This window comes from Phallusia mammillata, chromosome 7, assembly GCF_965637545.1.
Source record: "Phallusia mammillata chromosome 7, kaPhaMamm4.hap1.1, whole genome shotgun sequence".
Classification (NCBI taxonomy): Eukaryota; Metazoa; Chordata; class Ascidiacea; order Phlebobranchia; family Ascidiidae; genus Phallusia; species Phallusia mammillata.
The window spans coordinates 18634980-18661385 of record NC_137258.1 but is presented as its reverse complement, the minus strand read 5'-3'; the positions used below and the strand labels follow the sequence as shown (position 1 = coordinate 18661385).

The 26406-nt window shown below is 36.1% G+C and overlaps 5 protein-coding genes across 6 annotated transcripts; 3 read left to right on the top strand and 2 right to left on the bottom strand.

Annotated features, from left to right (window-relative positions):
- The first annotated feature begins 3673 nt into the window (after positions 1-3673).
- LOC145239395 (uncharacterized) lies at positions 3674-5762 on the top strand. Its single transcript, XM_080102708.1, has 2 exons — positions 3674-4152; positions 4990-5762. Exons 1-2 carry the CDS (start codon positions 4065-4067, stop codon positions 5286-5288), a joined length of 387 nt encoding a protein of 128 aa, XP_079958834.1. The 5' UTR covers positions 3674-4064; the 3' UTR covers positions 5289-5762.
- Positions 5763-7999: 2237 nt separating this feature from the next.
- On the top strand, positions 8000-13047 carry LOC145237204 (histidine--tRNA ligase-like). Of its 2 annotated transcripts, none has more exons than XM_080099979.1 (10): positions 8000-8388; positions 8498-8704; positions 9010-9105; positions 9167-9289; positions 10185-10295; positions 10369-10558; positions 10641-10768; positions 10849-11040; positions 11978-12160; positions 12302-13047. In XM_080099979.1, exons 1-10 carry the CDS (start codon positions 8131-8133, stop codon positions 12521-12523), a joined length of 1710 nt encoding a protein of 569 aa, XP_079956105.1. In that variant the 5' UTR covers positions 8000-8130; the 3' UTR covers positions 12524-13047. The 2 variants fall into 2 exon arrangements, with proteins under 2 accessions (XP_079956105.1, XP_079956106.1); XM_080099980.1 differs by having other exon boundaries at positions 8001-8217.
- A 30-nt stretch (positions 13048-13077) lies between these two features.
- Positions 13078-20049, bottom strand: LOC145237203 (PGAP2-interacting protein-like). Its single transcript, XM_080099978.1, has 12 exons — positions 19396-20049; positions 18700-18880; positions 18015-18200; positions 17652-17792; positions 17447-17589; positions 17179-17379; positions 16440-16700; positions 15936-16103; positions 15486-15569; positions 15242-15392; positions 14329-14535; positions 13078-13660 (listed from the first exon to the last, which is right to left on the bottom strand). Exons 1-12 carry the CDS (start codon positions 19643-19645, stop codon positions 13426-13428), a joined length of 2208 nt encoding a protein of 735 aa, XP_079956104.1. The 5' UTR covers positions 19646-20049; the 3' UTR covers positions 13078-13425.
- A 1821-nt stretch (positions 20050-21870) lies between these two features.
- On the bottom strand, positions 21871-24831 carry LOC145237205 (NADH dehydrogenase [ubiquinone] iron-sulfur protein 3, mitochondrial-like). The gene is made up of 7 exons (XM_080099981.1): positions 24660-24831; positions 24499-24573; positions 24340-24431; positions 23876-24031; positions 22522-22647; positions 22215-22334; positions 21871-22089 (listed from the first exon to the last, which is right to left on the bottom strand). Exons 1-7 carry the CDS (start codon positions 24727-24729, stop codon positions 21922-21924), a joined length of 807 nt encoding a protein of 268 aa, XP_079956107.1. The 5' UTR covers positions 24730-24831; the 3' UTR covers positions 21871-21921.
- A 189-nt stretch (positions 24832-25020) lies between these two features.
- Positions 25021-26398, top strand: LOC145237207 (malignant T-cell-amplified sequence 1-like). Its single transcript, XM_080099983.1, has 6 exons — positions 25021-25152; positions 25219-25371; positions 25445-25542; positions 25685-25821; positions 26055-26122; positions 26209-26398. The coding sequence occupies exons 1-6, from the start codon at positions 25142-25144 to the stop codon at positions 26288-26290; spliced, it is 549 nt and encodes a 182-aa protein (XP_079956109.1). The 5' UTR covers positions 25021-25141; the 3' UTR covers positions 26291-26398.
- Positions 26399-26406: the final 8 nt, after the last annotated feature.

The window sequence follows — 26406 nt, the reverse complement described above, 5'->3', positions numbered from 1 at the left end:
AGAAAACTGCAACACATCCCGTGATTCTGACTTTAGGCGCCAACTATATATGAATTGGACGCATGGCGAGAGGCCAAGAGATGCCCCGCCATCTTACAACAAAGTCATGAGCCTGCCCGAAGTTCCGCCACCATCTTATGATGCAGCAACAACTACAGCTGTCACTTAAATGTGTTTTCAATGCATATTTCAATGGGGGATAGATTTGAGGGGTTGCAATGCGCTGCTCCGAGGCAGACAAGAGAATTCCGATCTGAGGCAAATGAAGGATTGGAAACAAAGCGAAACGAACAGATAATGTCGTTGTTGGAAAGAAACCGACCTAGATTACTCTTGAAAGTTTAAAACACATCTCTTGTTATGGAGATACATGTTATAGTATGACGAAACAGACAAAACATTTTGTTTATAAAAAGTTACTAGCGTGTTAATGTTGCACCAACATAGCAAGTGATACGCAACCCGGTGTATTAAGTAACAAACATTTTATGCCAGATAAGCGATTTATGTGCAAAAATACAGAATAAATAAAATGCCGAAAGGTGTACCACCAGAGCTGCGGCGCGTACCACCGGTTTGGAACCACTGGTGTAACAGTACAACATAAACAGCTTCAAACCGACAAAGATTACTCTTGCAGCCGCGCGATCTTCTTATCGCTGTTTTTTTTTGTGTGTGTTTTGCATTTTGTCGCTTTATAAGAAGTTTTTCCTGCAAAATATGTCATAATCCTGATGAAGGCGTCTTGTGTAGGACGTCGAAACGTCGATTGTTTACAATAAAACTGCTGGATGAGCAATACTTGGTTATACATTATGCCTGGCAGCAATAGCCATTTCATTACTCTTGCAAGTTATACAAATCGCTTGTTATGGAATACATTTTTCCGTGCAACAGTGCAATATACAAGATTTCGTTATGCCAGATCAATTTTACCACACATTTCAACCAAAAAATGCAACACAACCATTATGGCAAAAAATGTGTGTTTTAGTGAAGAAAGCAACAATAGGCAAGGTTTGTTTGTATATACATGAGCACCAAAACATTTTACTGTGTAATGTGTTATAAGCGTTACATACGGTACGTGCTCCTACGTAAGGCAAATATTTTAGTGAGGCAAATATTAATAATAATCGAGCGCTAGCAATTAAACATCAAACTCGAGAGGTTTATGACGCAAAAGAGTGAACTGTAAACTTTACAATATGAAACCTAACTCACTTCAAGGTAACGAATGTGCAATACCAAGCAGAAGTAAATCAATATTCTACAAATTCGAGAGGCTTCTTACAAACGTGCTTTACGGAGAAAAAAATTAAAAAAGGATGTCTTGGCATTTAACCAGCTCTAGAGCAGGGCTTTGCCTGCGGCCCTATTATGACTGCCTTTTAAGAATATGAGGCAAACACGCACAAATTGGAGGTTAAATACCTGACATCAATGGTATGCGATGCCTAGACCAGTGTTTGATGCAAAAGCTTTTTAGAACATGATTGCGGCTTGTTGCATGATTTTAGGCGCTGATTTTTTAGGAGATTTTTAGGTTAGCTGCCACAACAACATTGCATCGCCGCTTGAGCAACCGTGCGGAAAAATGCTTCGCAAAGGGCAAGTTGCACCGTTGTCAGACAGTAACACAACGAAAATGCAAGTCATTGACCGGTTTCTATTTGTACAGGAGACATGGTATCAGCGGTCTTTTTACAAGTTAGCACTGAATTTATCAGTTCAAAGTTGACTTTGGGATTAGCATTGACGGAAGTGCTATTTATAACTAGAAATGCAATTTCGTTTATTGCACTAATGTTTATGTCTGAGCAGTGCTTTTTAAACCCTGGGGTGCGACCCAAAAGTTGTTTAGTTATTTTGATTGGAACGTTGATTGCAGTAATTTACAAATATTTTCAAATAATAACCTGAAGCAATAACTTCATATACTCTACGAATGTCTCTGCAATATTACAGTACTTCAGGTTTTGAAAAATAGGGTTACCACGGCGTTGCTATTTATTTACGCCAAATATTTGGGTCGCCGGGAAAAAAGGTTGAGAACAACTAATCTACGGTATGGACTGACAGGATACTAGAATAGGATAACCAAATGTCCGGAATTTCCTGACATGTCCGGAATTTTAAGAATTTTAAATTTTTAAAATTTTACGTTTAAACTACTGTCTGTGCTGTTTTTGATGCACGAGGCCACCAGTACATTCATGCGAAATCTGCATAAATTAAATGTTTTTGGGTGACTTTTTGCGCCTTGAAAGCTAACAATACTTTCTGCTAAAAGGTCCGGGTCTTGTGTAAAACTTTTTGTTTTGTAACTCTTTAAGAAACAAAACAGCGCATGTTTTCTCACTGATAGTAATGGTAGTTAACCAAAAATGATACCGGTTGGGTTGGTAACATGCAACAACATGACATAACGCATTATAACGCATGTTGGTGTCGCCAAAGACATTTGCTGAAACCGTCATGAATTTCACTCCCGCAGATATGGTAACCCTACACTAGAACGACCTGAAGTATAGTATTGCTAAGGTAAATAGTCGTGTGTTCCACTTCCGTATGTTAACAAGGTGCAAAATGCGCAAACGTAATAAACTTGCGGCATGTGAGCACAAGTTTTAATTAGGCTGCCATAAAAGTGTAATATTTGCGCAGTGTCAGCTTTTCAACCCGTTATGAAATAGAAGAGGATTTATGAGCAGTCAGACAAACACATTTAGCAGTTGGCAACGGAGATCTATAAAAAACTCAAAGCGCAGTTAAATTGGGAATAAGTTGTAGTGGAATAAACAGCGAAGGATTGCAGTACAAGTGTTGCTTGACACGGACAGTTTTAAACCGCAGACAAATGCAGAAATGCAAGTAATTTTAGAAAAAAAATAACTTCTTTTTAAACATGCAAACCCACAATGAAATTGATAGCAGGAAATTTAATCGGAAACCAATGATGTTCGGCATTTAGCGCGTAAATATTTTCTAGTCTTTTATTACTGGACAGTGGTACTGCGCGCAATTACATAAAATTTCAGAAATTGCATTAAAAATTTGTTTCATTTAAAAAGTGTGAATAGCGTCGCAATTAAACAGAACGATATTGTTATGAGGTCAGACAGACGAGTTAGAATATTAATTTTTGCTTATAATACTGACAAAGCAAAATTGGTGTGTTGGTTCCAACGACAGTTGAATTCTATAAATAGCTACTGGGCGTTATGTAACCTTACCAAAATGAGTTGTATTGATAAGCAAATGGCAGAAAAAATGACCAACCGAATTAACGCCCAGGATTGACCCAAAACGTTAAGAACTATATCAGTTTGTATAAGTTAAGTATCCGTAAGCTCAGCGTGCGTCTGTTGCTAGGTTCGAGGACGCATCGTTTAAGAACCACATTAATGTGCAAAGAGGGGGCAAAGAAGTCTACTTGCAATTAGATAAAACCAGTGGTTGTCAACCTGTGGGTCGCGAAGGCTTTTGATAAACAATAAAAAACAATGTATTTATCAGCAATTAAATGCCAAACATGTAAAAGTTTAAAAAAATAAATGTGTTAAATTAAACAGATAATTTACAAGTATTTCTGTCCAGGACAATTGTAATAGGATAACGCGAATAATGACACAATTTCATTTGAATTTGTCGATTTATGACAATACAAAAAATGTTGTTTTACGTGACTGTGTAAAAATAATTGTCTGAATGAATCTGCGCTGTATGAACAAAGGAACATTGAAAGTTATCAAGCAGTTTTATCAGTGTGGTATGGCAGGTTAATCATGCAGTTGTGTAAAAACTAGCAGGTCCAGACCATTCTAATTGCCTCCTAAAGTCAATCAGCTATTGTGAAGCAACGATGAAATAGTTCAAAAGGGGTCATTAGTTACATAGGGTTGCTGAAATAGGCCGCCGGATGGAAAATGCCGAAACCACTAGATTATACAAACATCACTATTTAGATTTTAGAAACACAACTTTCTTGGTTAATTTTAATCTGTGTTTGACAGGGATCTGTGGTTAGTTAATATATAACACATAAGTTCTGGAGAAACGAAATGTCTCGACTGGTTATGAACAACAACGAAAACGAAGAAGAAGAAATTTCATGTCGACAATGTTGCCACGCAGTTTTCTGCTGCCCACGTACGTATATAGCATTACAAAACTATATTAGCTATAGTTAAGTCGTTTCTATGTATCAAAGCAAAATCCACAAAGCCCTTGTTGAACATATTCCAGAACAAAACAGTTCTATTGTGGTAACATATGTAAGTATGTGCAATGAACGCGTTTACGTTTTTCTCAATAATAAAGGTTCGTGACAGGTGATATCAATAATAAAGAGAAAGCAGAGTGTTTTGTGCATGTAAGGCTGAATTTTAAAACAATGGAATGATAAAAACTGAAAACGCAGTTTAATAGGTCAAAGTGTCACTTTGAAATAAACACAAGAATTGGTTGGCGTGCCATAAAAAACCACTTCTTGCTGACCCCTGCGCTATATGTTTTTTAGACTATATTGTGTGTAGTGAATGTAAATTTCAAAATTTTGATTTATTGACTTTAACAAAAAGCATGTGAAATAATGCAAATTTAACTTATGCTCTTCAGAACCAATTTTGTGTCGCCATACTCGCCAAACCGCAAAAACACCGCATTAATCCAGTCCCCAATGCATTTCTATGTAATACGGCGTTATAGCTAAAAACATCTAATCCAGTGGTTTCCAACCGGTGGTTTTGTGAGTGTGGTTTGCAAATAGACACTTAAGCTCTGGGAATGACAAACGGGGATGATAAAAGACCCTGCTTTAAATGAGCTTGGTTTCGTTGAGCATCTACTATATGTAGTATTGGTTAGGAATCGAAACTGTTTTGAATTGTTAAGGGAGAAATTCGTCGAAAAAGGTTGGGAATCACTGATTTAACCAGTAATAAAAACATTCTCTTATAACTAATTTAAAATTACCTTTAATTTCAGCCAAAAGGTTCGATGCAGCCATGTTCATAGCGCTCAGCATATTACTCGGTCCTGTGATCTATTTCTTCGTGATCGCATCACCGGATATTAATGAGCACACGTGTCTTGTAAAGTCCTGGTCGCTCATTGGAGCAGGTATTCTTCTTGTGGGTCTAATCCTGATCTCGTGCTGGAGGTCTTGCGTCGGATTCTATCACGAGAAAAATGATGATGAGAAAAAGAAGATAGGAACCAAAAGAGTAACATGTCAATGCGGACAAGTGAATTATGCGTACGATGAGGAGTTGACTACGGTGTAGGAACCAAACATCAGAGCGTGTGTTAAGATAGCTTAAAGCTAGAGATTTAACGCATTAGCAACCAGTGTTGGATGTCAGTTCATATACATAGACAAAAAAACAAACAAAAACAGAGAAGGTATTCGTTCCGTGCGATAACTGTATTTGCAGATCAAATACACGGTAAAATAAATTTCGGACTCCTTGATGTAATAGTGAAGAGGTTTCCAACTCTTTTACTTTTGTTTGCCCATTTTTTTCTACGTAACTTCAAGTTTACTAAACATCATTCACGTATATCGAAAAAGTGTATGACTAAAATTTCCCTAAAGCATGTCAAATTTAACTGAGTTAAAAATCACTCTACTACAGTAAAAGTTGTACCGACGAAATACTAACGCAATATTCATTGCTAAGGTAAATTAGGTTGGTTTAATTACAAAACCCCCTGTAATAAATTTGTATTTCTCTCAGCTAGCGAGTAAACCTATTCTCTAAAGCAGGGGTGGGGAACCTGCGGCCCGCGGGCCGCATGCGGCCCGCTTGCCTTTTTAATGTGGCCCGCGTCACTATTTTGTTAAAGTACAGCATAAAACGTAGCATAAAAAACAATAACAAAATGTTTATGCACAAATATTTAGTACTTGAAAAGACTTCGACATTTCTACATTTGACGCCAAACTTATTAAAATTGCCACACATTCGACCACTTGCTGTATTTGTGACGTAACAGTCACTCGATTGTCTCTCCTTGCAGTAACAAATCATTTGCCATATGGTGTTAGTTTTAAATGGAGCTAGGGTGTTCCAGAAAGAATGGATAGATTTTAGTCGAATTAAGTGATAAACATGTATGCCTTGTTTGTTGCAAACAAGTAACAGCAAAAAAAATCAAATCTGGAGCGATGAAACATAAAACCACTTGTGTGCTTTGAGAATTTTTACACGGAATGTGAAAATAAAAAAAATATTTGGCCCGCCCGAAAATGTTGTGCAATTCATGCGGCCCGCAGTACTAAGTAGGTTCCCCACCCCTGCTCTAAAGCCATGTTTGTTTGAACAGCGGTTTATTTTGTAAGTTAATATTTGCACGACCTATACGTTTAATTCGTAATATATGCACGACCATAAGCTGGCACAACGTTCAGGTTTACAACGAACATGCACTTTAACTTTGTTTGCTTTTTCTGTGGAATTGACCTGTTTAAATAGCGTATTTTTTATTTGCGTTTTTGTAATTCTTGCGTTGCTGTATTGATTTCGTTTGAATTGCGTTGTGCTGCGGCTTTTGCTGTAATCCTGCGTAAAGTTATTGATGAAAAAACAGTTTCAATAAATAAACCTAAAATATTGGCACAGGGTATGTGTAAAAATGCCTTGGCCTTGGTTTCATACAACTCCAGATTGGCTATGTTTTATCACTACTAAAAAAAACGGTGTGCTGGCGACCCGCGACTAGTTTTTAATATATTATTCACCTAGTATAGTGTACAGACCACAGCGGCATTTACTTACAGATGTAACATGTCGTTTCGAACAACAATTGCAAGCCAGTACCTTGTTGTAAAAATATTCCATTTTTTTCTAAATTACCTATCTTTATCGTTTGGTGAAGTGAAGATTAAAACGTTGTAATGGTTTACACCGTGATACAGACACGCAATTTCTCCCTTAGAATATTTAACAACAAGAACCTATAACGTTATTACCGAAAAAATACCTATTGCAAAAAAGTACTTTAACAAATAGTCAAACTTTTAGAATTTGGATCGGGCGGCTATAACAAGATGTGTGCAACCTAGGCTATATTTCGGAACGCCTCATGGTCATTCAATAACAACGGCTACAAATCACCAACTATCTTTTTCACAGTGTTAAACCCAGGACGTCTACAAGTAATCAGTACACCCAGCCCTGTGGCAAACATGGGCATAGTTGCAAAACAAGTAGTCGTGCGCCACCTATTGGACGCAAATTCGTTTAAAGCTCCAATGTTCGCAAGACCCGCGGGTAAGTGAGCAACAGTTTCTTGCACAAAGCGTCAAAAACTCCCAAGATAATGTTTGGTATGTTTGCCCACATGCAAAGATATAGTTTAGTTACAACAGAGACCAGAGCATTTTGCATCAAATTTCAAAACTGTTTGGCGATAAACTTGTGCTAATGGTTTATAAAAGGAGTACAAACACACTGGGACATGAACAAAGACGATAATTTATAAACAGATTGATTACACAAAAACTCTTTTTTTGCAGTTCAAAAAGTGCGCCAGATATTTTTAAAAATTAAAAAAAAAATTGGATTAAATCTATGTAACAACAAACAACACTCTACAAAATGTAATCAGTTTTCTTCTCACCAGCTATTGATCTTTCCTTAGATGAGCAGAAAAAGCGCCCAAACGCATTCTTCAAAAAAGCGGTCTTCCCGCGAAACAAACAAAATCAAAACAACCAAAAGTTTCTAAATGCAAATTTACTTAGTCCAATGAGCTTACGTTTTATTTATGCTATTAAAAATAAAAAATACAGTATTTGTTCATGTTAACATTCGTAAACAAAAAAAAAACAATTTACAAAACAAAAACAAATCAATGATGCAACTTAAACGATATCACTGTTAAGGGTAACTGTGTAAAGCTTTGCAAAATAATAAAATTGATATGATTAGTTTTATTTATCCGGCAACTGATCCATGTGTGATGTTACGTCATGCTTTAATGATTTGCATGTTACATTTGTTTTGCCTAAAATTGTTGGCCCTAACACATTTACTATCTCATTTTACATTTTATTTTACTGTATATGTGAAAAAGATATTTGTATTTGTGATTGACGAATTCTGAAATCGTGTGTAAAAAGACATGGATCGGAAAAATCTTCAAGATCAAATTCGTTCACAGGGGGAAATAGTTCGCAAGTTAAAGACCGAAAAGGCTGAGAAACAGCAGGTATTAAAATATTGCTTGTGTTTTGCAGACGTTTGTAGGATGTTAAAATTACTGCATGCGCCACTTACCTACTGCGTCCGACAAAGTCTGAAAATCAATGTGACGAAAGAAAATTATCAAAGGATATTTAGCTGCTTATTTTGTAAGAATGTCAGTGAACAAAAATCTAAGGTAAAATGTTTTGCAAGACGCCCTCTTTATCAGTAAACCAGTTCCATTGACTAAAATACCACCATCACAATGTTTTTTTTTAGACTTGTTGTTACTGTTTTGTGTTTAGATTGATGAAGAAGTGGCCAAACTTCTAGCTTTAAAAGCTCAACTTGGGGATGGACCAGCACCGAAATTCCAGCTCAAAACTCCAAAGGGTACAAGAGATTATGATGCGAAACAAATGGCTGTCCGGGAAAAGGTCTTTAACTGTGTGATAAAGTGCTTTAAACGTCATGGTGCATCTACACTAGACACTCCTGTATTTGAACTGAAGGTATGTTTAAGATAGTAACGTCTAAAACTACAAGTTTAGATGAAATCCTGTTGGAGAGACTTTCTACAAAGCTTTCAAGCATTAACTTTTTAAAATATCACATTACAAACATAATTATTGTGCAATATGGATTAATAATTTGATCAATGCAACACAAAAGCTTGCCTGTCATACATGTCATTCAAAACTCTTGAATTAAAACAGTTGGAAGCAGTTTTGTTTTATTTTCGCTTTTGAAAATATATCTACATGTGCTTTGAGACAAATATTGATTGCTGCTAACTGCAAAACCATTTTTTACCCAGGAAACTTTGACGAACAAGTATGGTGAAGACAGCAAGTTGATTTATGATTTAAAAGATCAAGGTGGAGAGATGCTTTCACTGCGTTATGATCTCACAGTAAGTTTTCTGTTCATTTCGCAGTTTTAAATCGATTGCAGTGTCTTTTTATGCTTCATAGGTACCATTTGCCCGTTACATGGCTATGACCAAATCTCAGAACATCAAACGATACCACATTGCTAAAGTTTATCGTCGCGACAACCCTGCAATGACCAGAGGAAGATATAGGGAATTTTATCAGGTAGAAAATTCTTGAAAGAAAAATTCAAAAAATTCTTAATTAATTGTTTAAAGAAATGTGCAATGTTGAATTACCTTGTTGTCAGTCATTAACTTAAAGCTAACTTCATATGCTTTATTTTTACAATGTTCTATTAACTAAGTATATATTGACTGTGGTTGGCCATTTATTGGGCATAATTGAATTTGAGCTTTGTTAAAGTATGGCAGTTGAAACAGCAAATATGCAAAAACTTATGCAAAAAATATGCAAAAAAAAATAAGAAATGATTAGGTTTGTCTGGTTGCATAGTACTTACCAGCTTTATAGTCTTAGATATCTATACTTGTGGTTCTACAAGTTACACTCTGTGACCCTGAAACATATTTTACAAAACTGTCAACAAAGTATGGTTATAAGAAAATGGAACTGTTGTAATGTTTTAACATGTTGACTGCCAACTACGAGTTATCTCGTAGTTGCTGATCTTGCCAGGCTTGCCAGATACGAGTATACTCGTAGTAGACTTATTCGATTTAACGCGCTTAAAACGAGCTGACGTCTCGAACTAACGTCGTGGATGCGTTGTGGCAACACCACGACACCCTACACTAGCATGTTACCTACGAGTTAACTTGTAGCATGGCACAAAGTATTTCGACTTTCTGATTTCAGAAAGCCACTAAAACATAGTTGGCAAATTTGAGCACAACATTGGAATATCCTTTGGCAGTCAACGTGTTAAACAATCAGAATAATGACCAAAACCAAGCAATGTGTTCAATGTGTCAGTTATTGGTGCAATGCTATTTAGCATTATATATATCTATATGTCTATTTTTTATTTATTTACTCATTTAGCATTCAGATTGGTATACATTGCAAATTTTTAATGACACCTTTGTTTTTTAAACAGTGTGATTTTGATATTGCTGGTCAATACGACCCAATGATTCCTGATGCTGAGTGCCTGAGGATTGTTTCGGAGATTCTTTCTGGCCTTGATTTAGGAGAATATGTAATAAAAGTAGGTACTTGTCATTGTGTCCACCATTAATTCCTTATCAAGCTTGTGATAACGGACTTGTTTGTAAATGTAGGTAAATGACAGAAGGATATTGGATGGTGTATTCGATGTGTGCGGCTGCCCAAGTGATAAGTTTAGGTCAGCCTGTTCTGCTGTAGATAAACTTGACAAAATGCCTTGGGAAGATGTAAAAGCTGAAATGATGGAAAAGGGCCTTACTGAAGAAACTACTGACAAAATTGGAACATATGTACAATTATCAGGTACGAAATTGGTAGGATATTATGTATGACATGATTGCGTTTTCGCTTGGGCCCTGTGGTATTTTTTGTCATTTGCTTTAAGGTGGAATTGATCTAATTGAAAAACTGCTAACTGATGAAAGTTTGTTGAAAAGCAAATGTGCTGTTCAAGGCCTTACTGACATGAAACAGTTGTTCAACTATTTGGAAATCTTTCAAGTCATTGACAAAGTTTGTTTTGAAATCTCAGTTTAAAAAAATCACAATAAAAGATGTACTACTGTTTATAATTAACTACTACATTTTTGAAGGCCTCGTTTGATCTCAGTTTAGCCAGAGGGCTAGATTACTACACTGGTGCAATATTTGAAGCAGTTCTGATGAACAGTAACACTGCCAATGAGAAGGAAAGAGTGAAAGGTGAGACTGTCGGGGTTGGATCAGTTGCTGGAGGTGGTCGCTATGACAACTTGGTTGGCAGCTTTGACCCAAAAGGACGATCAGTGAGTTTTAATTGATATCCTGGATTTTAAGTTAACATATATTTGTAAGTTAAATCTTGTCAGGCAAATTTTCCAAATGAATACCGTATATACTCGCGGATAGGTCGCAACTTTTTTCCTTATATTTAAAAAAAATATAGGTGCGACCTATCCGCTCGACATAAGTGCAAATCGCCACCAAGTCGGAACAAAATTGAAAGTTTTCGACTATTGCAAGTACCGTATTTTCCGGTCGGTTTATTGGGCGGATATGACGTATTTATTCGAGTATAACGCGAAAAATTTATACTAATTTTCAATAAAAGATTAAGGGTGCACGTTATAGACGCGAATTGTAGTGGAAATGTGCTGTCGAATACGGGTGCATGCGCTCGTGCACGCACATACCAATGCGAGACAGTTTCATGAGCGCCACACGCACATGCGACGGCTCAGCGTGCGTTGGATTTTCCCGCTTTGTTGAGAAAACATAGTTTTGCGGTTTCAATACAATGCAGTTCAATGCTAAAAAACAACCAATTGCACAAGTTATTTATGCAAAAAAGCTAGGGAAAGGGCCTTTTAAATCCCTTTCAGTGCGACTTATGTGCGAGTCAACTCTAAATTACACTTTTTTAACACAAAACTAATAGTGCGACCTATCGGCGAGTATATACGGTAGTTTTGTATATATTTCTCTGGAATCAGTGGTGGGATTCAGTTTTTTTGTCAGCGGTTCTATCACAAAGGTCATATTTTTCAGCAGGTTCTGTTACAAGAAGTCCATTGACAGTAACCAGTAATGCTCCCTGGTTCGCTGATCTCATAAAATTTTGTGAGACGGTTCTATAGAACCGGTGTGAACCGGCTGAATCTCACCACTGCCTGGAATATATAAGGGTAAACTAAACATGGAAGTATTGGCTATAAAATGTTGAAATTTGATTCTTTCGGAAAGGTTCCATGTGTGGGTGTGAGTATTGGAGTGGAAAGGATTTTCTCCATACTGGAAGCACAAATGAAGCGAGATGGACAGAAACTTCGAACAAACGAAACACAAGTCTATGTTGCATCACCACAGAAAGGTTTTCTTCAAGAACGAATGAAGATTGTCACAGAATTATGGAACTCCAACATCAAGGTACCAAAGCCACGATCTATTGCGAAAACAGAAGTCTCAAAAATTGTTTAATATGAGAGCTAAAATCTGCAATCTGATTGCATGTAGATAGCACAAAAACGAAGGATGTTTTTTTTCTTAAATGTTCTGTGTGTGTTTTAGGCAGAGACTTCGTACAAAAAGAATCCCAAAATGCTTAACCAACTGCAAGAATGTGAAGAGAGTGGTATTCCTCTTGTGATTATTATTGCATCTGGAGAACTTGAAAGTGGGACTGTCAAAATTCGCTCCGTCACATCAAGAGAGGAAACAACAGTGCAAAGGGAGAACATGGTTAATGAATTGCAAAATCGCTTGAGTTCATGTAATGGAACTGAAGAATAATGTTTTCTGAGTTGATTTATGACAGAAATTAAGAGATAGCACTTTTGAGTAACAGGGAAAAGGGTCTTAAAAGATATGGATTTGAATGCAGCAGTAATGGTTTCTGTATTTATGTCGTACCTGCTTAATATGTATTAACATTTTTTAAACCATATTTGGTGTTTGTTGAAAGGTTAAGTCTAAAACTGAAGGCCGAATTATAATTTTTCATTAAATTTGTGTACAAAATCCACTAGGTTGGGGATTTTTGGGGTGAGGGTTTCAAATTGTAATAACAGTTCTATCTGATCTCAGATTCCCAGGCTGGGTTGGCTAAGCTGGCCTGTAGTTGCAGATAGCGCCCCTTGTTAACTTTAACAAGGTCTTCGTTTACTAAATTAAATAACAGTGCTGTAGTAACAAATACTTAACTGACTGCAGATGTCTTCACTTCTTTAGGCAATTTACTTTTTCAAAAGTTTTCAAAAACTACATTGTAGTGTGGCCAGATTTGATTTCCTAATAAAACTGTTGTCTTGCAAGTAGTCAGTTGTGAAATATCACAGATAAGAAAGTCACCTGGCTACCGACCGGCATAGGGTATATTTAATCGTCTTAAAAGGCAAATCACAGCACACAAATAAATCATGGAACATATGTTTGCAAGCAACAAACTGTGTTTGAATTTTTGCTGAAACTCTTAAACCTGGAGGCCACAGTGGGTTGAAATTTAGGAGTTTAAATTAAAAATGGTTCTGAACATTTTGGCAAGCCATACATATAAAACCGACAAAAGGGGGAATTGCAAGGTCAAAATAATTTACTCACAGAGATTAACTTAGATGTTCATTGTCAAAATTACTTGTATAATATATTATTGGACACAAACACAGCAATATTAAAAATAATTATACCAAATTCAATTAGGGAACAAAATATTTAGGAGTTCCAACATGATAATGATTTCCTTTTCCATACCAATTACCATGATGCAATTCGCCAAATGATGAACTGAATCTTCTTGAACTAGGCACATCATCTGGATTTAGTGTTAATTTTCCATTATCTGGTTCCTCTACTGAGCTTGGGATTTTCCATCTGGCCATTTGCAATTCAGTATCGCTTAATCCACCATTGGAAATCCTTGCATATCCAAGTCTGTGGTCATTAAATGTGCAATGAGAAACAAAACTTAAAATAACTGGTCAAACTGATATTATTAGCATGACGGTCTGTATCCTATGAGTAATTCATGTTCAAACAGATTTACATATACTAGTGAGAGAGAAAAAAATGCTAATTCAAAAGAAATGAAAAAGTTTGAAACTACAGTGTCTCAAAAATAGGCTGGTTTTTGTTGCTGAGCTTATGCTAAGTTTATAGGTTAACATTGCTTGTCTGTCATAGGTATATTAAGTAAAAAAAGGTGTGGGATGGTAGCAGGTACATTACAGGGTTGCCCATACACATATATGCCTTGAGTGTGTGCTGTGTCACATGAATTTTAAAGAAAGAATGTGGTGTTTTACAATGGTCAATTACTTTCAATAAAGATCTGCTGGAAGAGCAATGATTGTTAATACAGTGTACTTAAACAGAAGTATCATCTTTCATTTCAAATGCTCTGGCAACACGTTACACCATCATCAGTGCCAATAAAAGAGACATAACAGAAGACAATGTAAACACAAAGGTGACATGTTACATGAATACTGTTGAAGCAAGTACCTTTAATCTGAACACTGTAGGCAGATTTACAACTTATGCTCTTTATAGTAGCAGCACCAGCGTTATTGCAAAAAAAAATAAGTCAAACAATTCTGTACCTGATCAAATCTCTGTACATGATATACTGGCACCAACGGTCTTTGTCAGTTGGGTCAATGTCTTTCAATTTGCCACTGCCAGTTAACTGTTTGTAGTCACGACTACCAGGAGCAGATGTCACATAACCAAGAAATACAACAGGATTTTCTGCTGTACGACTTAACCTTGAAAGTTCTTCAGCTTGCAGTTTCCGATCAAGGTTATCCCTAAAAACATGTTTTACCATTATACAAATAGATCAATTCAACAAAAGCGTAAGGTTTTATATGGTTTCTTTATCATGCAACTGTATTTATTAAAAACTTTGCAACAAAACTACAAATTTTTTAAGTCAGGTTAAGCAAAATGTCTAAAACTGGAGTGTTTAAAATCAAAAAATCCAGCCAACAGCATTAATTTGGCAAACTTTTATGCATTAACTCAAGTTTGTCTATGCTTATTTCTCAAAATACTATGCTAATTTCACAGAAAGAAAAAACGGTGTCAGTGTCCTTAAATGCAAAAAGATAAACAGACAACCAGCTTTAACTACACATAACTGGTTTAATTCAACATACTAAAGCAGGGGTTCCCAAACTTTTTTGGTCTGTGGCCCAAATGTCTATTTAATAGCGACTCGTGGCTCACTATGTGCTGAAATTTGGGCACAAACAAAAAAAATAACTCAAAAACAAGCGAAATTTTCTAGCAATTTATTTTTAATGAGATACACTCCTGAAATTTGGCTACAAGATTCGGAATTCTTTGCAAATATTATGTTTTTCAAAACAAAGCGCATAATATCTACAGTATAACAAAACAGTAGAATCTGATCAAATGGCTCTGTGGCCCATTGAAAATGTCTTGGTGGCCTAGTACTGGGCCATGGCCCACAGTTTGGGAACCACGGTACTAAAGCATAGGGTCACTTACCCATCATTTCCCATATGAGTAACCACAAAATCAACCAAATTCCCTGAGATATTAACTGTGGCTGAAATAGCTGGAGCAAGTTCACCATGAGGTGAAGGTAACAGATGGTGTTGAGATTTCACAATAGGATATTTAGATAACAGAAGGTTACCTTAAAATAAATACTGTAAATGTTTGACCTATTTGAAAAAATCAACCAGAAAAGAAAGCAAACATATTGAATTGGTTGAAGGGAAGTACTTACCCCATGTATGGTCTCTAGTGGATGGTCCAAAGTCAGAATACATTCCAAGCCTTTCACCAAGCCACATAGCAATGTCATTGTTACCTGTCAAGTACGTTTAATGTTACAACTTTTACTCTTAATTAATCAAATTTTGCAAATATAATTAAATTAAATGTTACAAAGTTAAACATTTGCATGTACAGTAAAGTCCGGGCCCATTTAGATCAAATTTTTTTTACACATTTGGCGAAGATCTGGATTAATCGATGTAGATTAGATAAAGCCTTACCACATTGCAAATCATTTGTAGCTTAAGTTTTTAAGTGAAGATCTGGATTAACCAACACTGGTTTAACTGAGGTTTACTGTAATTCACAAACATTTTATAATATCCACCAATTACAATAAAAATCATCCAAAACCTTGTGTGGGACAAAAAACAAAGACTGATATTTGACAACGACTTACCTAAATATGGCTTAGAAGCATCACTCTCCAACAGTGTGATAACATCAGCTTGTGTATTGTTCAGAATTTCAGCCGCTCTCTCCAAACTTGGCCAGCCACGGTTGTCGTAACCAAAATGAAAAGTCCAGATAAGTGCCGAAAACTCTTTGTCCTGTATCTTTTCTCTGCCTGAATAAAGAACAACATTTGTCAAGAATATTTCTACATTGAGATTGTTGTAACAACATACACTTTTGTATGAAATATAATTTGATGTTATCATAAAGTTGATAAAGTTGTAATTTTTGTTTTGTTTTTTCAAGAGGTTCATATTTCATCCATGTCTATATGGATATCATCAGTCTTCACATAAACAAAACGCCTAATACATCACAATAAGTTGAAAGCACTGCTTTTCACGCCAAAGATTGCCCAAACTAAGCAACTTGCAATATACAGTGTGTCCTCTTAAACAGGCATATATTTTGAAACTGAATGAGATGAAGATGGTGCCTTTAAACTTACCCAGTGGTTGCAAGACGTTGTACTTTGGCCACACAACATTGCGATATTCAAAGCCCATCAAACCAACAAGAGCCAGACCAATGAGGAATTTTCTTACGAGTCTACCAAAATTTTGTTCCTCTGGTTTTTCAATCTGTGGCTGCTCTTGAAGCCTTGCCTGAAGGTAGAACCTCTTTATTGGCAATGCCAGGGCCAGGCAAAGCGACTTTTCACATTCATTTGGTAAACATGCAGCCAGTCCAACAAAGACTATCATAACAGCTGCAAAGATTTGTGGTAATACTTCAGATGATTTTTTATCTTCTCGCATTAAAGTATTATTATAGTTTTATTTTGTTTAAATTTATGTCAATGTTGGCTATAAAAAAATGGATGGAAAACTGCAGCAATAAATATTTCCAATCTCGTTTTTACTGTTTCTTTGTTTAGTGTAACTCAGTAGCAGTATTGCATTGTTCAAATACATACAAGGGAGTCTATTTCAATTGTTTACTTTTTCTACATCTTTTAAAGGAAAGGATGTTTATTTCCCAAAATCAACGAATGTACTTGTGAATATACAATGACGTCGGCAAAATAGCAAGAGGCACCCTACAGTCAATAGCATTATATATACCAACTTTCAAAGAATATAGAACGCTTCTTATGAATAAATACATTTTTTACTTGTTTATTTATTCAGTTTAGACCAAAGTTTATGCTCCACATTAAATAATTCAGTAGTAACGTCATCTCATACCAACAATGACGTAAGTTCTTTCTCTGGCCAGTTCCCCACCAAATGGTACAAAGTTGTATGCAGTGCACCAAACCATTCCAAATATACCACTTAGGTACACTGCGTTGCCAATCACCAAAGATTTGCCACGATTTTTGGTGTTTACCATTTTTTCACAAATTGTTGGCCATACAGACATGATATATAATGCCAAGCCAGCACCTAAGCACAAAATAGGTTTTTAAGTGAAGTTAAAAAGAGGATATAGTGAAAAAATGAAAGTGCTTACCACAGGCAAATGCATACCAGCGATCTAGAAACATTAGGCCCATGCTTGAAATCAAACCAAACACTGACCATACAATACTTTTCGAAATGTTGGTAAACATTGACAAAAACAGTCCTGCCGTGATCATAACCAGTACCAGCCCACTGAAACACAATAGGCACATAAAGAAACAGTACATGGAAAGTCCAACAGATGTTTGACTTACCTCCATGGGGTTGGTGGGGGTCCTGTGTCAGGAAAACCCTTTACAGTGAATCGGGATATAACCGAGACTTCACCAAGTATGGCATGTATAACGAAAAACACAGCACCATACCCAATGCTTACCAACAGGTCGCTACCTTCTCTACAAAAAATTATAAAAAAACTGTTTTATGACAAGATTTTATGTATATATACTATAGCACATAATTCAACATTTTTATCATGTTGCAATAGTAATCCCCTATAAATCTAAAATATACTGCAAAATAAAGAAAAAAATAATACCAAATATTTCATATGTTTGTAACCGGTTCTAGATTAGTAAAATGCGAAACAAATTTCAGAAACACTTTTTATGTCATACTCTGGACTTTTTTCTTTCGTGTCAGTTTTTTCTCTTTCACTTGTTTCTTTCGGTTTATGAGTTGGTGACTTGTGATGGATGTTTATGTGAGGTGATAGCATCTTGATGCCGATTGCCAATGCAAGGATAGTGACAATAATTTTGTTTGTCATCTGATCATTCCACATTGGTGTTATGGAGACATACCTAAAAAGTAAACGTATGTCAAGCAAATGGTAAGCAAGTAAGTTTATTTCGCAGAAAATATTTAAACTACAAAAACAAAATAAATTGAAAAGAAGAATGTACCAAGTAGCGAAAGACTCTGTGGTGACCGTGTCAGCTACCCCTTCTTACACAAACATTTACACATACACATGCACGCACACTGTACATACAGATTCATGATGAATATAAGCATAAAAAAAATCTTGTGTGACCCGAATTTGTATGCAATGAACAGAAAAGTAGCGCAGTATTTAAGTACGTAAAGCAAAAGTTGCAATAACAAAAGTGTGTGTAATGAAATAAGTAATACAGAAAGAGGAAAGTAAATATAAACACAGAAATATGTGGATTAGTGCTTTAAGTTCTGTTTTTTACATTTGATTTTGCTTTTGTTTTGGCCAAACATGAAACTCATGCATGCTACCTTAAATAATGTAAAATAACCCTAAAATTTTAGTAAAATATGAAAAAATCCTACCATACTCTGGAAGACAGCAATGCTATGAACCCTATTGTGTGGCCCCAGAAAGCTAGTTTTCTTTCCTGTTCATCTTCTGACCACCAGGTGGATGCTTGCATAAGAAAAGCTGCAGCAACCCCAAAAGAAAGACCAACCAGTCTTGACAATGTTGATGGGGCATGAAATGATGCACAACCCCCTAACAAAAAAACAAACATAATTCCCAAGTTACACACAATAAAGTGACGTTAAATCAGGCCCCTTAACTCTTAACATATAATATTTAATTACCCTTTCACTTTTCATATGACATGTTTTAGTTTAATGATCTGATTTACAAACTGGAACAGTGTATTGCCAGTCTGCAGAATATGGCAGTTCCCGGCAAGATCTCATGTCCCGCGAGCAAGACCTATTTCAGCACGTGCAAAGCAAGTAATATAGGTCAAGACAGGACAATTGAATGCCTTTGGTGCAAAATTTCCGCGTGAAACCCCGAAAAATTGGCGTGCAAAAGTTGGCTTTTAAAAAAATCGTGCATGCAACTGCCATATTCTGCAGACTAGGTGTATTGAACTTAGTATTGGTTCACAAAACAATATTTTTACACCCAGTTGAACATCACAGCACCAATAACCAGCATAAAAGGTTTTTAAAATGGTCACTAACATTACCAAAAAACAAGGTTTAAAGACAAAAAGAAAAACATAATACCTAACATTAAAACCAAGTAGAGTTGAATTGCTCCATGGCTTCCAAATATTTCATTGATGGTTCCTCGGCAGATAAACAAGACGGGTGAAAAGGCCACAACAACAAATGCTTCATATCCAGTAACGTCAAGTTCATTAAGAGGGTAAAACCATATCATTGGCCCCAATCCATGTACAAGGCACCAAAATGCATAGCCAATGCAAGATTCGCGAAAAAGAGAAATGAAATTGCTAATGCTTGACCCGTTCATTTTTAGCAATGTTTTTCTGTGAATCACTTGTGAGATGCTTGCTTCAAACACTGTTTCAAAGCAAGGAACTCTTTTTCACAGTCGCCTTTCCGTAGATTGTCCCATTCACTAACACAAGTTCCGTACGTAACAGCCTGTTTCGAACAAGACCGTAATTTTTGCGGCAGTTGTCTTCGAAGATAATCCCTGGCTTGTAGAAACGCCTGCGGGTTGTGGGGCATTTCACAAAACTGCTTTCTAGCTGAGAACGGAGCCTTACAAGCCTAAACTTTCGGAAAACGAGCCGACCCGACTCAAAGCAATTCCGCAAAGAAATTAAGAAAATACCGGCCGATTATTATTTGCACGGAAACCAACGGAATGGAACGGAACTACTCAAGCATGCAAACAACTACGGTACTTTTTTCAAAACACACAATCCAATAAATCAGGGATGTCAAACTCGTGGGGTTCGTGGGCCACATAGCAGTTTGGCAATTATGCCGAGGGCCGCATGTGATTTTTAATCTAGTTCTGTACACTTAAATAACCTTTTCGCTACTTTGGCCGCATCGCAGATCCCAATTTCACCAACAGCCGCCAATTACCTGGTTTTTATTTTAAACTTACAGATGTAAAGTAATAGGTTAAAATCACATATATACCAACTATATTGACGCGCCAAAAGCCCAGATTAATAACAGTGTTAATATCAGTTTTAATTGTTTATTACCGCATAATCTCTATTGTGACGCTAGTGCTTCCCGTTTTTCCGCATTGTTTGCACACAATAGGCGTACAAAAAATCTGACGCATATGGCTACTAGGCTAGTAATGCTGTTTTCAGTACCACAAAATCTGTTTAGAATAGTTATAATTTAAAATATTTGGCAAAAGAGTTTTAATTGCGTCACGACCGCCAGTACAAATATTTTAATGAACATGTTTACGGCCGCACAAATATCTGACAAAATAATACAATTGTTGTTGAGTGTTCGTGGGCCGCATTGGAGGGCTTTGTGGGCCGCATGCGGCCCGCGGGCCGCAAGTTTGACACCCCTGCAATAAATAACTTGCATTCATTCATAAAAAAGAAATCCCAATAAAAATCTGTTTTTCCGGTACGTACTAGAACAAAGAGAAAAAATCGGTGTTTTGGGTTTGGTAACTCGCTTTCACGAAACGGTGATCGACTTGTTTAAAGTATGGCGGTTAAGCTGGAAGTTAAAATTCCATCAAGATTCAAGACGAACGTTTTCGGTCTCGCATGAAGTAATATTTATTGTCGATTGTGTTGGTACGAGACAACGAATAAACATCACACCCTACCTTCATCGCTTCGTAGGCTATGTACTTCGTAAGCAATATATGCTTTCTGTTTAAAATAAATTTAGCAACGCCAGAAAAAAAGGCTGCCACACTTGGGAAAATAAACAGTGTATGTGCAACTGGTGTTTGAACCTGTGTCTTGTTAACAGCTTAGCAGTCTGAAAAATAGTTGTGCAATAACGTTTTGTAAACTTGTGAATTGAAACAAACTAACATGCGGTGTGGACAAAGAAGATAATGTTTCGCAATGATATTGAAAGTTTTAGTTTATTACAAAGCTACTGTTTTAATGCTAATCGACCCTTTTCTAGCTTTGTGTTTATTAATACTTGATGTGTGTCGTATGTAACCAAAAGAAAGATAACAATCAACTGTTCGTTTGTCGTTATGCAGCAGGATTGAAGAATCGCGAAGATGAACTTGCTCACTGCTTTCCAGATCAATTCAAACGAGTTTTTAGGTTAAAAACCACCGGCACCAACAAAAGTAATCTTACAGAACAGGTTGAAGGGCTAAAGTTCGTTATTACGCGCTTGTTGTTGGTTTTATTTTTATCATCGATGGGTGGGCAACGCCTGAAGGCGTTATGCTCACAACAAGTCCGCCGTCGAGCTGCCTATTTTATTGCAAGTCCGTTGAATCATTTTTAATTTGATTTTTTCGACTTAGGCAGTTGTTGACTTCAATTCGTTTCAACCCACAATCACCGGGGATTCACTGGGTTTGAGCAAAGCCGTTTAAATTTCTTGCTCAAGAAAACACAATCGACTGAGATATGAGATTAGACCCCTCAACCTTGTGAACAAAAGGCGGGAGGTTTCCCTAACGATTCGACCATCTTGGAAATAAAGTAATACATCAATGGTTTCTTTTAAATGCATATTAGGCAACTGTAGCATAAACTATAGACATATCACTTGGTTAAATGTAAACTTTATTGTGGCAACGTGACAAACAAAACATCGGTTTTATTTTTTCTCTTCTGTTGAACTTTCTGTGGCTGGAGCTTCGATCTCCGGAGTTTTTCGGTAGTTAGGAAAAACCTCCCATGGAGTTTTTAAGTCAAATTTTCTGAATTCCTGTGCTAACTCAACAGGGTCTCGCACGATTCTTTGCAATTCGTCGTCGTAACGAACCTACAAGCAAAGAAAAGATAAAGAATAAGTTGATGTAGAGTACATTGGTCGAATTTGAAAGCTTTTGGGAAAACTTTTAAACCACTGAAACATTAAAAAAATATTTGTTTACATGATAATTGTACCTCATAGTAACCACTCAAAGGAAAATCTTTTCGGAATGGGTGTCCATCAAATCCATAATCAGTCAGAATTCGTCTTAAGTCAGGATGGTGTCGAAAGAACACACCGTACATGTCCCAAACCTACATTAAACAATCCAGTATACTGCCACATGGAGGCAAGACACTTTGACATGTTATATATTCAATATAAAACAGGGAACCAACAGCCATACACAATAGCCAATCTCATTAACCACATTCAACATAATACACATAACTGTCCGAGTGCCAGCAAAAACATGCCCATTATAATTACAATTGTACACACCTCTCGCTCATACCAGTTTGCACCAGGATGAACTTGGCAAATGGAATCAATTGCAGTCACTTCATTTGTATAGGTTTTTACCCGAATTCTTTGGTTGTATGGTATTGACAAAAAGTTGTAGACAATCTAATTTATAAAAAGATACAACATTTAAAACTTTTTTCACAGTTGTACAATCATTTAATTAATATAAGGGGTTTCTCAATCTCATATATCTGTTGACCAGCTAAAAAACTTAGTGAAAAACTAAAGCAGTGGTTCCCAGCCGGGGAGGAAATCCTCCCTAGGGAGGAATTTTATGAGTTCAGGGGAGGAATTTCATAAAAACTGCAAAAAAAATTACATTGGAAATGTTACAGAATACTTTTGTGTATACATTATTATGTCCATTATAATTTGGACCCGGTTCATATTTGGTAAAGGATACTGAATGGACATCCCTAATTATAAGGTCTATTTCAAATTGCTATAATTTTTTATGTTATATTTGTTTTTCTTCTTATGGGGAGGAATGAATAATTCGAAAATGGACGAAGGGAGGAATGTAACAAAAAAGGTTGGGAACCACTGAACTGAAGGTTAGTTACCCAACATTAAGCAAAAGTAGTGTAACATTCATGTAAAAGCATCAAGCCAAAAAATGGTAAATAACCAGCAGACAGTGTACACTATTACAAACCTATAAAGCAGGGGTGTCCAACCCGAACACACCGCTATGCCAATTTTGGTTTCAAAATATACTCGCTTGCCAACGCTTGGAACTTTTTCGAAATTATGTCCTTATCGTTGGACACCCCTGTTCTATAGTAACTGTCTGACGGTTTGTTTAAATGTGTTTGCAACGGGCTCAATCCGAATATTTGGCCAATATGTAGAACCCTATTAAATGATTAGAACAAAAATTATGTCGTCAAATGCAAGTAAACTTGTTTGTGATACTTTTGAAACCTTTTACTCTGTTTATGCGACACAATTACAAATAGTTTGCAACGAGGCTCAAGTTTTGTCAAAAAACGAACACTTTAATTAGTGGGTTGTGTAACTTTAATACTGATGATCTTTACTGAAGTTAGAATAAAGGCCAAGAAGAATGAATAGAAACAAATTTAGTTGCGTGAAAAATCCGAATGTATATCATCTGAAAATGCAAAAGCTTGTGTGCCATTTTTAAATGCTCTGCGTTCCACATGTTGGACACCCCTGCTATAAAGTCTCATCAGTGCAGTTGGTAACTAGACATAGACCTTTAATAGCTAGTGTAGCCATCTAACGGCACTGCAGTGTCATGGAGTAATTATGTAAATGTGTGGACATTACTCAAGTTTAAACATTAATGTAGTAAGGATACACTTGCCTCAAACCTGCAGGGACGGGTTGGAACATCTACAGCTGTTAAATCAACCAAATTTGTAAACTGGCAAAGGTGGTTGTCTCTCAAAAAAGTACAGACTGGTATAACTGAATCAGGTGTAATCAACAGCTCAAGTTCATTAGTGAATGTTACTTGCACCTGCAGAAATATTATTCAACCAAGTTTTTGGTCATTAAAGATACATAAGCAATGGTAATTAACAAACAACATAGAATTAGTTTTGTGAATCTGAGTGCCATGCGACTTTTTGGGGTTCAAAAATGTCATTTATTTCCTTTTCAAGTCAAAAAACTGAAATATTTTGTATCACACAAAAACTGAATTTAAATCAGATCTATTTGACAAAATCAGTACAATCAGCACAACACAACAGTGTCAAACTTAAACTAGAAAATATTCCAAAAAACTTTTTTTCAGAAATCAGAAGCAACTTTTTTAGAACATACCTGCTGTATGAATTTCGGTAAGCATTGTGCGATGTAGTCACCAAATTCAACTAACTGTTGCTTCACAACTTCTGTTGAAGCACGAACTGCAGCTGCAAATATAATAATACACAATAAAAAATGCACAATGTAGTAAAAAATGCAGTTATTAAAACTTACGGATTTGTTCTGTTGGAGCATTAACTTCGGTTTCATTGGTGTAGTTTCTTTTCAATAAACAAGGTTGCAAGGCCGCTGCAAAACAACAAAACGGTTTAAACATGAATGCAAACTTTGTTTTGGAAATGTTGACTATATAAAGATGTAGAATATTTACTTACAAGCAATGGGTCGATTAGAGTATCTTAGCGTCGTCGACCTTCGCCACAAAGATCGAAACAGACGCGACATTGTTCAGAATTATTAGACTATTCCATTCATAAGCAAAATTTGACTTTCCGACAACTTGCAAATGAATACCTTCTTGTTCTAATTTATCCGCAACGGCAAAGTTTCCGTAAATCTTAATTTATGCTGAGTCACAATTTTGTAACATTAAATAACCACCAGTTTAATATTTAAGGTCATTTATTCCACAAAGTTGTTATTATTATTATTCTAATATTTTAGTTACATTTTTCGTTTAAAGATTGTTTTCCTTTTTAAGAATTTTACACTAAATCAAGTTTAAAACTATGCTGAGTCAGAAAACAGGTGGACAGCATTTCATGAAAAGTCACGGATTAACAACGTCAAGCTTTATAGTATTATTTTCCGTCAAATTGTTTCTACACAGAAGGATAAGAAAACACACAAACTTACAATGTTTAAGAAGTAAGTGTGATTGTTTTAAATAATTAGTAACTTATTTTCCTTTGAATTTACATGTATTGACCCTAGGTTTGATGAATCCGAAAACATTTCATCCACCAATCAACTGAAGTCTTCAGTTCAAAGACAAATCAGAAACAAAATTATCGAACAAATGCCAGAGATTGAACCGTTTCTTGCTGATATCTGGCCAAAAAAGGAAAACGCAAAAATAATTAAATGGTAAGATTTTAACAAATGCCTTATTGTCATGCATTATTTTGAGAAATAACTGGTTCAAAAAAAATTAATTTAGCCATGACCATATTGAAATTCTATCTATTTCTGAAGAATGTCAATTCTTTAAACAAAGAGATGGACCTTGGTTTCCGACAATCAAACTTCTTCATAAATGTGAGCCTTTAAATTTGTTTGCTTGTCATTGTTGTACACTGCTTTTCTGTTACTAACATTACTTCAAACTCATAAAATATTGTTAGTGTAAAAAACACCTCATTAATAAACTGGCCCAATTCTCTATTTTACCATGTAATAGATCCCTGTATATTACCAAAGCAACAAGTGGATCGAGGGGCGATTAAGTTTGTTCTCAGTGGTGCCAACATTATGTGTCCAGGTCTAACATCAAAAGGGGCCAAGTTGGATGAAGACTGCAAGTTGAACCAAGTTATTGTAGGTTTGAAGATAAACAGATAAGACTATTATCCCGTTTCCATGGCCGTTGGTCCGATCGGACTTTTAAAAGTCCCATCGGACCTCCTCGCGAGGAGGTCCACGAAAACGCTGAAAAAATTGCTGAGTCATTCCTTATTGCGTCCGATCGGACTGAAATAGAGGAAAAGTCCGATCGGACCAGCGGCCATGGAAACGGGATAAATGTTTTTACTTGAATATTTCTGTTGCAGGCGTTATATGCTGAAGACAAAACACATGCTTTGGCTATAGGCCTAATGAAAATGACACCGCAGGACATGTAAGTTAAAAACACATTTCAAATTAGTCTTTTTGTGGAATATTATATGTAATGTATGCACCCTTGACTTATTTCCATGTTTACAGTATTAAAGTAAACAAAGGAATTGGAATTGAAACAGTTCATTACTTGAATGATGGCCTGTGGCATTTGAGAGCTGTAAGATGAACCGATTGTCAGTTTTACAGAGGTTTATACTTTGGAAAAGGGCGTTTTGCAGTGATGTGCGGAATCAGTTACAAAGTGTCTGAAGCACAAATAAATCTATGACACTAATGTGCTGG